The 12,722-nt window shown below is 52.0% G+C and overlaps 1 protein-coding gene across 1 annotated transcript in view; it reads right to left on the reverse strand.

Moving 5' to 3' along the window:
- Nucleotides 1-1,873: 1,873 nt before the first annotated feature.
- Nucleotides 1,874-12,722, reverse strand: part of Trabd2b (TraB domain containing 2B) — a 208,120-nt gene continuing 197,271 nt past the window's right edge. Inside the window, exon 6 of the mRNA XM_010610413.2 lies at nt 1,874-7,130. Coding sequence (XP_010608715.1) covers nt 6,926-7,130 — 205 coding nt within the window. The 3' untranslated portion in view covers nt 1,874-6,925. The remainder of the gene's footprint in view (nt 7,131-12,722) is intronic.

Raw genomic sequence — 12,722 nt, forward strand, 5'->3', positions numbered from 1 at the left:
GTGTGGGGGACTGGTGTGGAGACGCAGTGCTGGGCCACTGCAGGAAGATCACACCATTGCTGTCATCCTGGAAGACGGTCATGCAGTGGGGAGCAGGGCAGGGCTTCTTTTCCCTCATGCAATGGGGAGTTACATCCAGTTGTGGGGTGGGACAAAGCTCTGGGCGTGGCACTCCATGCGGGACCTCAGTTGGGTCCTACCTTTGCCTGCCTGGCCTGTGAAATTCGGGTGCCAGTGTCTTCCTTGCCTGTCTCACAGGCCACACTTCACACAGGGCAGCACAGATAGGTGGTGAGAAAGGGAATCAGCTCAGCCCTTAGCTACTATCCCAGTTCCAGCACTTTCAAGCTGTGTGATCATAGTCAAGTTACTCAACTTCTCTGTTTCTCAAATATTTCATCTGTAACATGGAGATAAGGACTAGCAGTTGTGAGAATTAAATGGCTCTAGAATTAAATGGTTGGAACATTTCCTAATGCATAATAAATGCTCAGCAAACATTAGCTTTCGGTTGCATTATTGATACCCTTTGTCTGGAAATGGGGCCACCATGTACAGTCCTTATTCCTCTCAGTGGGACTCTGCAGAACTCACTAACCATGGTCTGTGAATTGTGCTGGAGAAAGCTTCTGGGGTTTTATACATCCAGAGACCTCTCCCACTCAACTGTTCAGTGACCCAGTCTCCTTTGCCCCCAAGTTATACGGACCGTTCCTAGCAGAACTTGTACTTGGAGCTAACGGTGGAAGTATGAGGTGTTGTGACACGATATAAAAGATAGGCTTTGTTTCTTCTGAAGGCTTCCCTTCTCTTTCCTTCTTCACGTACTCGTCATTCTTCCATAAGTGTGCAACCCATACAGGGTTGGTGGATACCAACCCCTGTGCTTGGGCTGACAGTACAGAAACACACAGCTGTGGCCCTGGCAGGGGAAGCCAAGGGGAAGGGCAGGTCCATGCATATCATTTTAGCTAGGTGGTCTGCAACAGGCAGGGCCTGTGGGGACTCGTAGGGGTGACTCCCTGGGCCTGGGGAGATGGGAGGCTTCATGGAGGCGGTATGGCTAGAGCTGGGGCATGCAGGACACATAGCAGCCTGGCAGAGCCATACACGTGGCTTAGAGAGGAGAGAAGCCTGGAAGGTCCAGGGAGCAGCACACGGCAAGGAAGGGGGTGGGAGGGTTGGGTGCACTTAGAAAGTCCTAGAAGATGCTCTGGAGCATTGGATTCTGGTAGAGGAAGTGGGGAGAGGTGACTTTGATGCTGGAGATGTGGGCAGCGGCCAGGTCTTAGAGGGTTTCATGTGAACTTTGTCAGTAATGGGAGACACGGAGGAGTTTTCAAAGAAGGGAGAGTTGTGATCATTTTTGTGGATTGTGGAGCTCATTTCAACTGGGGGGATAGGGTACTGGAAGGGGCAAGGAGGTAGGTGGCAGTGGTCTGATGATGGCCTGGGCCAGGGTGGAGCAATCGGATGAAGACGGGTGGGTAGAATTGATATGGGAACAGTCACAGGCCCTGGTGAGTGAAAGGGGCTCCCACAATGAACCCCAAGTCTTAGCCATATTTTAATGCACCTTCACAGCTTCCACTGGCTGGCAAGGGCTATCCACACCTCAAGCCATCAGGCCTCTCTTCAAGCCACCCTCTTGGCCCTGCTAGAGTCTGTGCGTGGGAAATGAGCCCATTGCAGGCCTGGGCACCAGGACACTCCAGGCTTTGCAGCAGGATAATTCCCCCAAACTCCCCGATGAAGGAGGAAGGATCCCACAGCACACAAACACCAAGCTGTCTAGTTTGTAATGGTTTTTATTAATATATTATGCTACAAAAATATTTTTGGCAAAATAACATTAATAATATCTTTCTTTGTCTTCTATTATACTCTTAAAGAACTCTTCATGACAATTCACAGCGGTGAGGGAGGAGGTGATTAAAGAACAACACCATGAGTACCTTCCAGATACACTGAGAGCAGAAGCTTGTGTGGCACAGTGAGGCACGCCGGGGACCATCGGCAATATGTGTGAGCCTCAGGAAGGGGCTGCAGCCTCCTTTGACCAAGAGCTGACCCACCCATCCCAGCCACCAGAGACTCAAAAGTTGAGAGCCCTTTGTCTGGGCAGTTTATGGGAGACATCTTAGACTTGGGTCCATTCAAAGCTCACTTTTCCCACAGCAGGACTTGGGATGGAGGGGTCTGCAAGCCATGTCATCCTCCCTGCCTGCCAAATTCTCCCCCTGTGGTCCTGGGGGGAAAGCTAACCCTGAGCCTGAGGAGGAGGTGAACCGCACCTTCACAGATCCTCCAGACTGTCTCCGGCATCCTCCTTCCTATTCCCAAAACACAAGGTCTCCACGTAACAGATGAGGAAATGGAGGCTCTGAGGGGACAGGGACTTGCCCAAGGTCACCTATCACAGCAAAGTATCTAGAGCACCTCTGGAGAGCAATAGGCCAGTTTACCTTGGAAAAAAAAAAGGTGTGGACAGGGTACTTTCCCTGGAAGGGCCAGGTAGGACCCAGTCAGGTTTTTGTGAACCTTCTCTTCTCTCCCCAAGGTCAGGTGACAGAGAAAGAAGGAGCTTTGGGCTATGGAGGGATCTGGGTTCCAGAGCAGGGCTCTCCCTGCTCCCAGTGCTCTGGGGCCAGCAGGCGACTCTGCCAGCTCACAGCCGGCCTGGCTGGGCTATTAAAGAATGAGGGGGAGGTGGGACTGATTCCTGAACTCCACTGGTTTAGACAGCCAGCTGGGGTGATATTTTTGGCTGCCTAGATGAATTTTTGGAAAAGTAACATTGTTCAAAGAACCTGAGCATTACAGAACCAGGAGGCACCCTCAATGTCATCTACACTAGCTCCTTGCCAAGACTTCAGCTTGCTACCACATCTCCAGCCAGGGGCTCCTGACCCTGCTTTTTCCCCTCCACCAGCAGGAAGCTCCCCACCTGCAGGTGCCACCCTCCATCAGCTCAGGCTTGGTGGAAGCTATTCCGCTAGCAGAACTAGCAGAAAGTCTGCCTCTTTCCTTTCCTACCATTGTGCCTTTCTGCCTTCTCTCCCTCTTTCCTGCTCTACATATCGGTTGAGCACCACCTTTGTGTGGGATGAGGATACAAAGACGAATTCACATGACGTGACTTGACTGTCCCACAAACAGTTGTAAGGGTAGTGGGTATTATGAGATGCTGAGAAAGGACAAAGGAATCACAGGGGGCTTCCAGGCGGAGGTGCTGAGTTGATCTTTACAGGATAAGATGTTAGGGGGACTAAGGGAGCTTTGGTCTAGGAAGCAGCATGTATGATACATCCTGTCTAGTCTAGAAATGGCAACTATGATTCCTTTTGGTCAGGCACAGGGTGGGACAGATGAGACGTGGCTGGCAAGTGTAGTAGGGCCAAATCACGAGGGTGTAGAACAGCAGCCAGTGAAGGATTCAGGTACTTGTGTCACCATCACTGAAAAACTATCACCAGCCCCAATTCTGTTCTGCGCCACACAGGAAACCATCAAGGCTACAACTTCTGGGTGAAACTTCTCTTGTCCTTCATGGTACTTTCTCTTGGTAGAAGGATTTTTTTGTTCCTCTCTGAGACTTCAATGGCCCCGGGCTGGAGGTCGGGCTGGTGGGATGAGTGGCCTGAGTTTCCCAGCTTTCCGTCATCTAAATGAAGCTGGGATGCCATTCAACACGAAGGAAGTGCGGCCTGGGTCTTTCAGAATAAGTACAGCAGAGGGATTCTAGATCTTTGACTCAGCATAAGAAGGGTCCTCAGCTGCCCTTTGTGACTCCCAGGAAGCCTGGTTCTTATACCTGTGCTACAGATGAAGAGGCTTTCCCTGCCTTCATGGCTGCTGGTACATTAGACCAGTCACTAGAGACATGGCCATTGTAACCGGCCCTGGAGAGATGCTTGGCTCTACTGCTTTCCTGAGAGACAGGGGACCTGGGGCCATCTGGGACACATGGTGTCAACTCTTAGACAGGCTGCTTCATACACTGCATCCTGGGCTTCCTGTCTTTCTTGTCTGCCTCAAGGTCAAATATGGAAATGTTAAGAAATGCACATGCTGCTCTCAAAGGAACAGGGGCATTTTACAAGCTGAGGCAGGTAGAATATTCCAAAGGTCTGAGTAGCTGCTTATGGAATGGAGGGGCTCTGATACAGGACGAGAGAATTCTAGTGGCCCCCTGCCTGAGGATTCCTGTTATGTGCCTCAGGTCTCCAAAAGTCAGCAAGCTGAGTTCCTCTCAGACTCTGGCTAGCTGGTTGTCCTCGGGATCAGTGAACTTTGGCTCCACATGTCTGACTCACACTGGCTCTGGTTCTCTGCTCGGCACATGTCTATCTAATCCATTGGTCTATCCGTCTTTCTTTACACATCTTTTCTTACTTGGATGTTTGGGTGAGAGGGACTTTAGAATCTTCAGTCTGCCTAGAGGAGGGGCCTGGAAAGATGAAGACTGAGGCCGAGACAGTGTAACCTAGGACACGAGGCTGCTTGCCCCATCTTGTGAGTGAGTTTCTCTCTGCCAAAAGGGGTGGTTACACTCACTCCACGTGCAGTGAGTCTGGCACTGCATGTGCGCAGTAATTACATGCTGCGTTAATTCATCTTTTTGGCCCTGTGCCTGGCACAGATCTGGGCACACAATCAGGTGCCTGGACTGTTTCCCTGAATACTTCATCTTTAATTAACCTCCAGCTTGTTCCCCATACATCTCAGGCCATACTTTGCCCAAACAGAGGGGAATTGGCCTGTGTGTTTCTAATTCTTTTACACTTATCTCATTCCAATAGCGCTCTGCACATTCCGTTTGATGTCCAACTTCTGAGCCTGCTTTATAAATCTAGCTAAGCCCCATCCTGCTCAGAAATAGGAAGTAATTTCTTTTTTCTTTTCTTTTCTTTTCCTTTCTTTCTTTCTTTCTTTTCTTCCTTTCTTCCTTTCATTTTTGCCAAGGATAAACTGTAGCCCTGACTGAGGTCAACTTCAGTTTAGAGTATGGTGCCCATGGGGCTGGCTGGACCCTCTGAAGCAGAGATTTAGGCTTCTGTCAGAGCTCAGGTTTAAATTTGTCCATTGGGGCTGAGCTAGAAAGAATTCAGCTGCCTGCCAGGTTGCCCATGGGACCTCTGACCATCCAACAAGCTGTCCAGAATTTTACCATTTCAGAAGAGAGGCAGATACCATGGTGGGCATAATGGCACTTGGGCCAATCAGGTGCCATCAAGCTTGCCAGGGGAACCTATGTACAGTGAGGCAAAGAAGCATTGGGCTGGAGTCAGCTGGTTTGTCCAGCTGTGCTGCCTTAGGGAAGTGTTTCTTTCTCTGATTCTGAGTATTACTCTTATTGTTTCTATGATCTGTTAAGTGAGAGGTCTTTCTTGCCTCTAGATCTAGGACTCTTTATGTAATTAGAGAGCCACCAGCCCAGCTAAGATTCAGGGCTGGTCTGGCCCACCTGGGTCTTCAGCGATCACCCTAGGAAGTGGAGGGACCACTGAGCCTTGCTGAGTCTTTGCTGCATATCTCTTGCCACTGGTAGCTGTCTCTTAGGGACTCCGCAGATGTGCCCTACCTTGCCCTCTGATATGGCAGGAAAACCTGTTCTGGATCCAATTGTGAAAAATTGGGCCACTGGACAAATAGCACATGCTACTGTCAGAGTCCTTTGGTTACAGGGACCATCAAGAGCACTGTTCAAACAGTGCCTTTGGCTGGCCTGGGGAGCTGGTCCCAGGGTGGGTGGTGCTTCCCTGCGCAGAGCAGATATGTCAGAACTTGGACCATAACACAAGTTGCACTGGTATCACAATGACCTGAAGCTGTGACCTTGGGCAAGTTCCTTTGCCTCCTTGGGGGTTCAGTTCCCCCATCTAGGAAATGGAGATCATTACAGTTTACAGCACTGGTGTGAGGAGTTATCATGAAGCGAGTGTGCAAAGTACCCACCAATACTGCAGGCTCTGAACAAACGGCAGTTCTTATCGCCATTGTCATCACTGTAACCAGTGACCTTGACAGCCCGTCTCCCTAGAACTGCCCTCTCTGTGTCCACTCCTGTCCTTTGACCCAGCTTACTCTGCTCAGCATGACTTGACAGTCCCTCTGACCCAAGCTGGAGTCATGGCAGTGGAAGAGGCCTGGAGCTACCTGCTCACCTGCTCTGTGACCTTGGGCAGCCCCAGCTCACTCTCACTGAATCTCAGTGTAACTATTCGTTCTATGGGACTGGGGGCCGCCTCTCTTGACATCCAGCACCGCCTCTTCCATCCCACCCCTGAGCTTTGGTTGAAACACAAAACCTAGTGCTCTGGAGGGCCAGTTCATAGATGCACAGGGGTTGATAATAGCAGCATTCTCTTTCCTACTGTGTCTTCCCAGGTCCTGGGATGCATCCCAGGGAGGGGGAGACAGGCAGCATTCACACCTCTGTCTCCTAAATCCAGCTTCACAAAAGCTAAGCACGTCTGCCTGTCCCACCCTTGGCAGTCCCCATGAAGGGGGAGCCAAACCTGACCCAGGAGGCTTTGGAGATCCAGGAGCAAGCCAGTTCAGAGCCAGGCTCAGCACAGGTCACAGGTGTCTTGATAACCTGGATTCCTCTTTGGGTTGATGTTAGGGCTATAGGGGTTATAACATAGGCCACATAAAAATAGTTTTATCGGTAGAATAAATACATTTTTCTCTTTTAATATGGACACATATTTTACAAAAGAGCCCCATAGCACTATGGGAAATTAAGACCTTCTACAAAAAAGAAGATGTAACTTGGGTATAATAAAGCTCTAGTGTTCTAAATGGCCCTCTCTGGACTGCCCTTGAGGTGGTGGCACTCCCGGAGGTGGAGGTGGGGGCCATAGGGGTGGCCGCAGACTCTCACATGGTTTCTCTACTTCTCTGCGTGAGGTGGCCGAGGTCAGGAGGGCCCGAGAGTGTGTAGCAGGAAGGGGGCAGCAATGGTGGCAGCCACGACATCGAGGAGGCCCAGGGTCGGCGCTGAGCTGCTGGCAGGCGCTGGTGAGTCTTGCTGTTGGAGCTGGTCCAAGAGCTGGAAGGGAGACCTGGCTGTCCCAGAGCTGGGGCTGGGCTGCAGGGCCAGTGAAGGCGGTGAGGCAGTGGTGCTGGAAGGGTGGAAACACACGGCAGAGTAACCGTCAGCAGGTTTAGCTCGGGCAGAGGTCTCCTGGGCTCAGATCTGACTTTACCACATTTTTTTTCTCATAAAAATGAGATGAGGGGCTTATACATTGAAGATGAGCCACCCAGAGCCACACAGCCACCCTGGCCAACCCACGGAGGCTGTGTTCCTCCTCCTGTGTCAGGATCCAGGGAGGGGCCAGGCCCACCTGTGACCGATCATGAGCATGGGTCTCAGACAGAAAGAAATCATAGTGTTAGAAATGAGGTGGTGCTGGGAGTCTCAGCTTCCACACCTGTCCACAGGTGCTCCTGCCCCCTGCTGTTTCCCCTCCTAGAGAAGTGCTGGCTTCACCACGCTCATCATCTCAACCATGATTTTCGGAGGATCCCCAAGTCCAGAACTTTACAAATAGTGTTTCTGGCCCTCACAATAAATCTTCACAATGAGTGTCATCACCCTCTTTCAGCAGATAGGAAAACTGGGGCTTAGTGAGACCACCTGGTGCCTAGGCCACAGGGGAAAGTGGGGTGGTACGTGCAGGGGTCAGGGGCCTCACACGGCACTGTGTTGGGAGTGTTAGTGAAATGTAGTCATTCACAAATCACAAACACAGAATTCAGGTCCAAGGTAACAGGTGAGATTTTTGGCTTACGAAAGCTTACATGGCAGAGAGGGGAGGTAAGGAGACAGGGAAACAAGAGAAGACATGACAGGGAGGACAGGCTGTCCTTAGGCAGTTGGAGGAGAAGGACTGGGGAGCAGGAAAGAGACATAGGAAATATACCAAGAAAGAGAGACAGGAGGAAGCAGGGACTAGGGAACAAGCAAAGGGGGCACAATGACAGAGGCATGATGAGGAGAGGCCACAAGGGGAGCCATCTGACAGAACTGTGGGTAAGAGGGACAAGATCTGGGATGAAGAAGGGGGCCAGGACCTCAAGCAATGGCCAAGTTTGCCCACAGATAGCCCCATCAGGCTTAGGCAGGATGGCAGAGTCAGCAGGTATGCAGTGTCGGGGGTACCAGACTCATGGAGGACCAGGAAGTCCTCCTCATGACAACACAAGGAGGCAGGGGCTGCTGCTATCCCATAGTCTTGGGGAGAACCCACCACAGAGGGGTTAACTTGTCCCAGAATAGATGGCAGGGCCAGGGTCTATGAGACAGGTTGGTAGATGAGAGGTGGGTGGAGCAATCTCCAAGGAGTCTGCAGCATGGTGCCCTCCTCCATGTGGGGCCCTGCCTGCTTCCCAGGGCTTGCCTCCATTCCCAACCAGCCGCTTACTCCCTAGATCATCTGGGGGTGCCCATGATTCACCATTTCTGTGCGGGGCCATGAGGTCAAAACAGCTGGCTCTAATCCCTGGGGTGAGCCCTGGAACTGTCTCTACCACAGCCAGCCCATCCCACCATCCTGGTGTCCTGGTGGGTTGCCCCTCACACAGCTCAGGCTCAGCTTGCACCTCAGTGGGTGGCAGGGAAACCTGGAGGTCACCAAACGCATCCCTCCTCCACCGGGTTCAGGCTGGGACCTCGGTTTCGGAGTGGGCACCCAAGTGGTCTTGGGCACCATTTCCTGGTTCAGTGGAAGCCAGGAGACGAAGGGGCCCTTGGCTGCTACCCTGGCTCTTTCCACACACAGGTTGGCAAGGCTCTGGCTGCTAGAACTCATCATATCTCTCACAAGGTTTTATCCAACCTGGTTTCTGCAGGTGTGATGTATCATGATCTTCTGTCTAGAAAGTCTCAGAGGAGCCATAGAAGAAGAGGAGTCAACACTCGTCTCACCCAGAGACTACAACACGGTGTTCCTGAGCAGCATGTGCATGGAGGATGGGCTAGGCCAAGCGGCGTCTATTGGCCCTTTGACCTCACAGCATCCAGTGTATTTTGCTTTCCAGCTGTGTAGCCTTTACCTGCAACCCAACCTGTCGTCTTGCTTCAACCCATTGACCACACCTTTCATGGTTCCCCAACACATACTCTACACCTACAGTCTTGCAGCCCGTGTCCCACTCCCCTTCGAAGGCCTGCCTCCTTGCCTCTTCCCTGGGGGCCTTTATCTGTCCTGTAGCCCTCAGTGCCAGGTGGCAGAGTGAAGGCTCCCACCAAATCTTGCTCATTTCTCGCTGACCTCATTGTGTGGCAGGCATATATCGCACAAGATTTCAATGTAGGAAGTACTGGAAAACTGCTCGGTCCCTACGAGGTGTGAGATGATGTTGGCTATTTTTAGCGTGGTTATTATTTCAGTGTTTGTGTCTCCCTCACTTATGTCCCCGCTTTATGGACCACTTAGTATGTGCTGGGAGGCACTGGGCTCAGCACTACATCGGTGCCATTTTCTTATTATTTCCATTTCCACGATGGGCAAACTGTGCTTGAAGTAGGTGAGGTTTCTTGCAAGAGACGGGACGTGCAGGGCCCACCCCCACCTGCCTGAGCTGCAAGGAAGCTGGAGATGGAGACATGGAGGGTGGGTGTGGGTAAAGGCTGTGGGGAGGGAGGGGCCTGCAGGGGACCTCAGCTCCTGTGCCTGGCAGTAGTCCTTACCTCAGTCTCTGTCCTGCTGTTCCTTTCTAATGAAATGAAAACCTAACAAAACACATACAACACCAAACAGTTCATAAAAATCTCTTCCCTGCTGCTGCCTGATGCTTTGGCCCAAGCAGCTAGGAGGCTGGAAGGCGCAGCTTCAGGGGAGCAGGCTGGCGTGCCCTGAGAGGGGGCCGGGGCTGGGGTAGGTGAGACCAAGCAGGAGCTGTGAAAACTGTGTCTCATAAGGCGCCTAAAGGCATTTTCTTTTACCCTTTGAAAACTGAAGATGAAAACTCTCCCTTGGAGCTTGAGTGGGGTTTTTATTGCTTGGAAGGAATCCCAGGGAAATGAAGTGGGCCTGGGGAGGGGGAAGAGCCCCTCAAATGCCCCCGACTCACCTCCCTGGCCCAATCTGCTCACAAAGCTCAGTGGCCCTGTCCAGATTCCTGCCCCCTCCCACGCTCATGCTGTGGAAAACTGTCTGATGGCAAAGTGGCCTTGAGGCCAAACCAAACACCCGGAGCATTCCCAGGCTCTGCAGAGGACTGGCACTGTGCAGCTAAGTCTGCTCTCAGCCGACAGGGCCTCTGGGACTGTGTGGAAGGCAGAAGCCCCATGCCAGCCTGGGTTATGCTCCTGTCTTGCCATGAGACTGGGCGAGAGCGGTCTTCCAGGCCTGTTTCCCCACATATGCAGTGAAGGATCAGGACAAGACCCAGGACTTTAAACTGTGTTCTAGTGGCAAGAGACAGAACTGGGATCTCAGGCAGAAGCTTGAGGGAGAAAGCACTAAGAAGCAAGATTGGTGCTGAGATACCACGGACAGTCTGCCCCCAAGGTGTCTGCAGAGGGCTGCCTGGAGCAGGGACTAATCTCAGCACTCAAGGTCAACAAGAGAGGTCCAAGTTTAGCACTGGACATTGCAGCCATGACCTTCTTGCCAATGCAAGGTTCTGGTGTCTGAGGCACCTCCTCGGAGAGCTTCAGGTGTCACAGAAGCCTTGCTGTAGGGATAGAGCCCTCCATGTGACCTGGCTGGAGGAGACTCCATGTGATTACTGTCTGGGCCTGGACTCTGGGTCAGACAGAAGCAGAGATCTAATATAGCCACTTTGCCTAACTCCTAATCTCCTACAATCTGTGCCTCAAAAGTCTCTAGCCCTCGTCCCTGGGTCTCCTGTACTGGGAATGTCTTCATCCTTCTCTTGGCTCAAACCACAGGCAGACTGTCTGGCGGGATTCCTAAAAGTTTCCTAGCAGGCCAGAGCTGGAAGGGCCTGTCTATCCCTGAGATGCAAACCTGGGACTCAGAGAGGAGATGGAAATTGCCAGGGTCACCCAGGATCTGAGGTTCCAGAGCTCTTCCAGTGACACCATACTTAGGAGTCGTTTGTCCTCGTCCCCAGCCTGTGCTAACCACAGGACTGGGCAATTGGTATGTGCAGCTATACCCACTACACACAGATGCTCACCTCTGTTAGGCTAGGGTGAATTCACAGCCTTCTGTGACGACCCACTAAGGGGCCTTGAGTAGCTTTCTGCTGGGGAGAGAAGTGGGCAGACCAGACCAGACACTGAGAGTCAAAGGCATCAACATTAGTGGTAACTGTTACAATGTTACTGCTGATCTGATACCAGCTTAGTGCTTTACAGGCACTAAATCTTTTTGCCCAAAAAGCAAATACACGTAGGGGCTGGGATTTGAACTCTGTTCTGCCTGAATTTGTCTGTGCTTTTAATCCTTGGGTGATTCTGCTTCCTATGGGGGCATCCTCCTGTGGGGGCATCTTATACCACTCAGTGCATCCCAGAACATCCCATAAGAAGGCCTGGTAGTGTTAACAGAAGCTGGAAAATTTGGGCAGAAAGGTGGGCCAGCAACAGGAGGTGTACAGTTCCCCTGGACAGGGTGGGGTGAAGAACACTGTGACTTCTCTCCTCTGCTCAAAACTCAGGGGAAACAAACCCAGAGGGCAGTGAGCTTTGGTGCAGTGTGTGCTATACTGTTGCACCTGCTTGCTGGCCCTCACCAAGGCTTTGCATCTGTCATGTTCTGACGCCCACCTCTGGGCTTTGCTTTGGGCCATGCCCAGCACTCAGAAGCTGCTCTTTCTTACACCTGTGCATTATTGCTCTCCTTCCAGTCCTGATGGGCCTGTCACTCTGCTTGCTTATTTATGCAACTCTCCACCTTCAAAGTCCACACACACACACACACACACACACACACACACACACACACACACACCTGTGCTCTTGAAGAGCTTTGGTCCTGGAGGCCAAGAGCTAGCATGATCTCCAGACCCAGCCAAGGCCCTAACTGCAAAAGGAGACACAGAAGGATCACCGTAGAAGGGCCCCATGCAGTATGGGCTGCAGCTCTGTCTTGCCCTGCTCACGCCCCTCCTTGCTGCCTTCCTCTGGCTCGCAGAGGTGGGTGATCCCGAAGAATGTGCTGCTGCTGTGCAGCCATCCTCGAACACGCGCTCAGCCCTTTCCATAGATCACCATAAATCACACTGCCATCGGCCGCTGCTTCTCTAAACTTCCTCTGCTGTGTTTACACTTGGTAATGGGTAAATGAGGGGCTAGGGGAGGCCAGCCTGCTCCAGGTGATGTCCTAGGCAGGCTCTTGCAGCCCACATCCACACCTCACTCCCTCTTCCTTGTGCTCCACTCTGTACCCCATAACCCCCAGAACAGTCAAGTGCAAATCTGGTCCCCATGGACCCCAGCCCAGAAACACAGGGAAGAGTTGCAGTGTGGATGGTGGTGCCAGGACAGGGACTTCCTTGGGGTGGGGGAGGAATGGGGAGTCCAGACAGGCAAAGGTGGGAAGGGTACACTTACATGGTAGTAGGTGACAGATATGTTAGATGTGAACATTCCAGGACTCTATGTGTTCTTAGGCAAGTTTCCTGACCTGGTTGAGTCTATTTCCTCACTCATAAAAATGGGTTGGCCTTTCATGTCTCTTGATAGAACTGGGACATTGTAGGTGTGAATGCCTGGCACAGAGTGGAGCCCAGAAAAC

The sequence above is a fragment of the Fukomys damarensis genome, unplaced genomic scaffold (assembly GCF_012274545.1).
Source record: "Fukomys damarensis isolate Sample0158 unplaced genomic scaffold, DMR_v1.0_HiC HiC_scaffold_23, whole genome shotgun sequence".
In the NCBI taxonomy this organism is placed as follows: domain Eukaryota; kingdom Metazoa; phylum Chordata; class Mammalia; order Rodentia; family Bathyergidae; genus Fukomys; species Fukomys damarensis.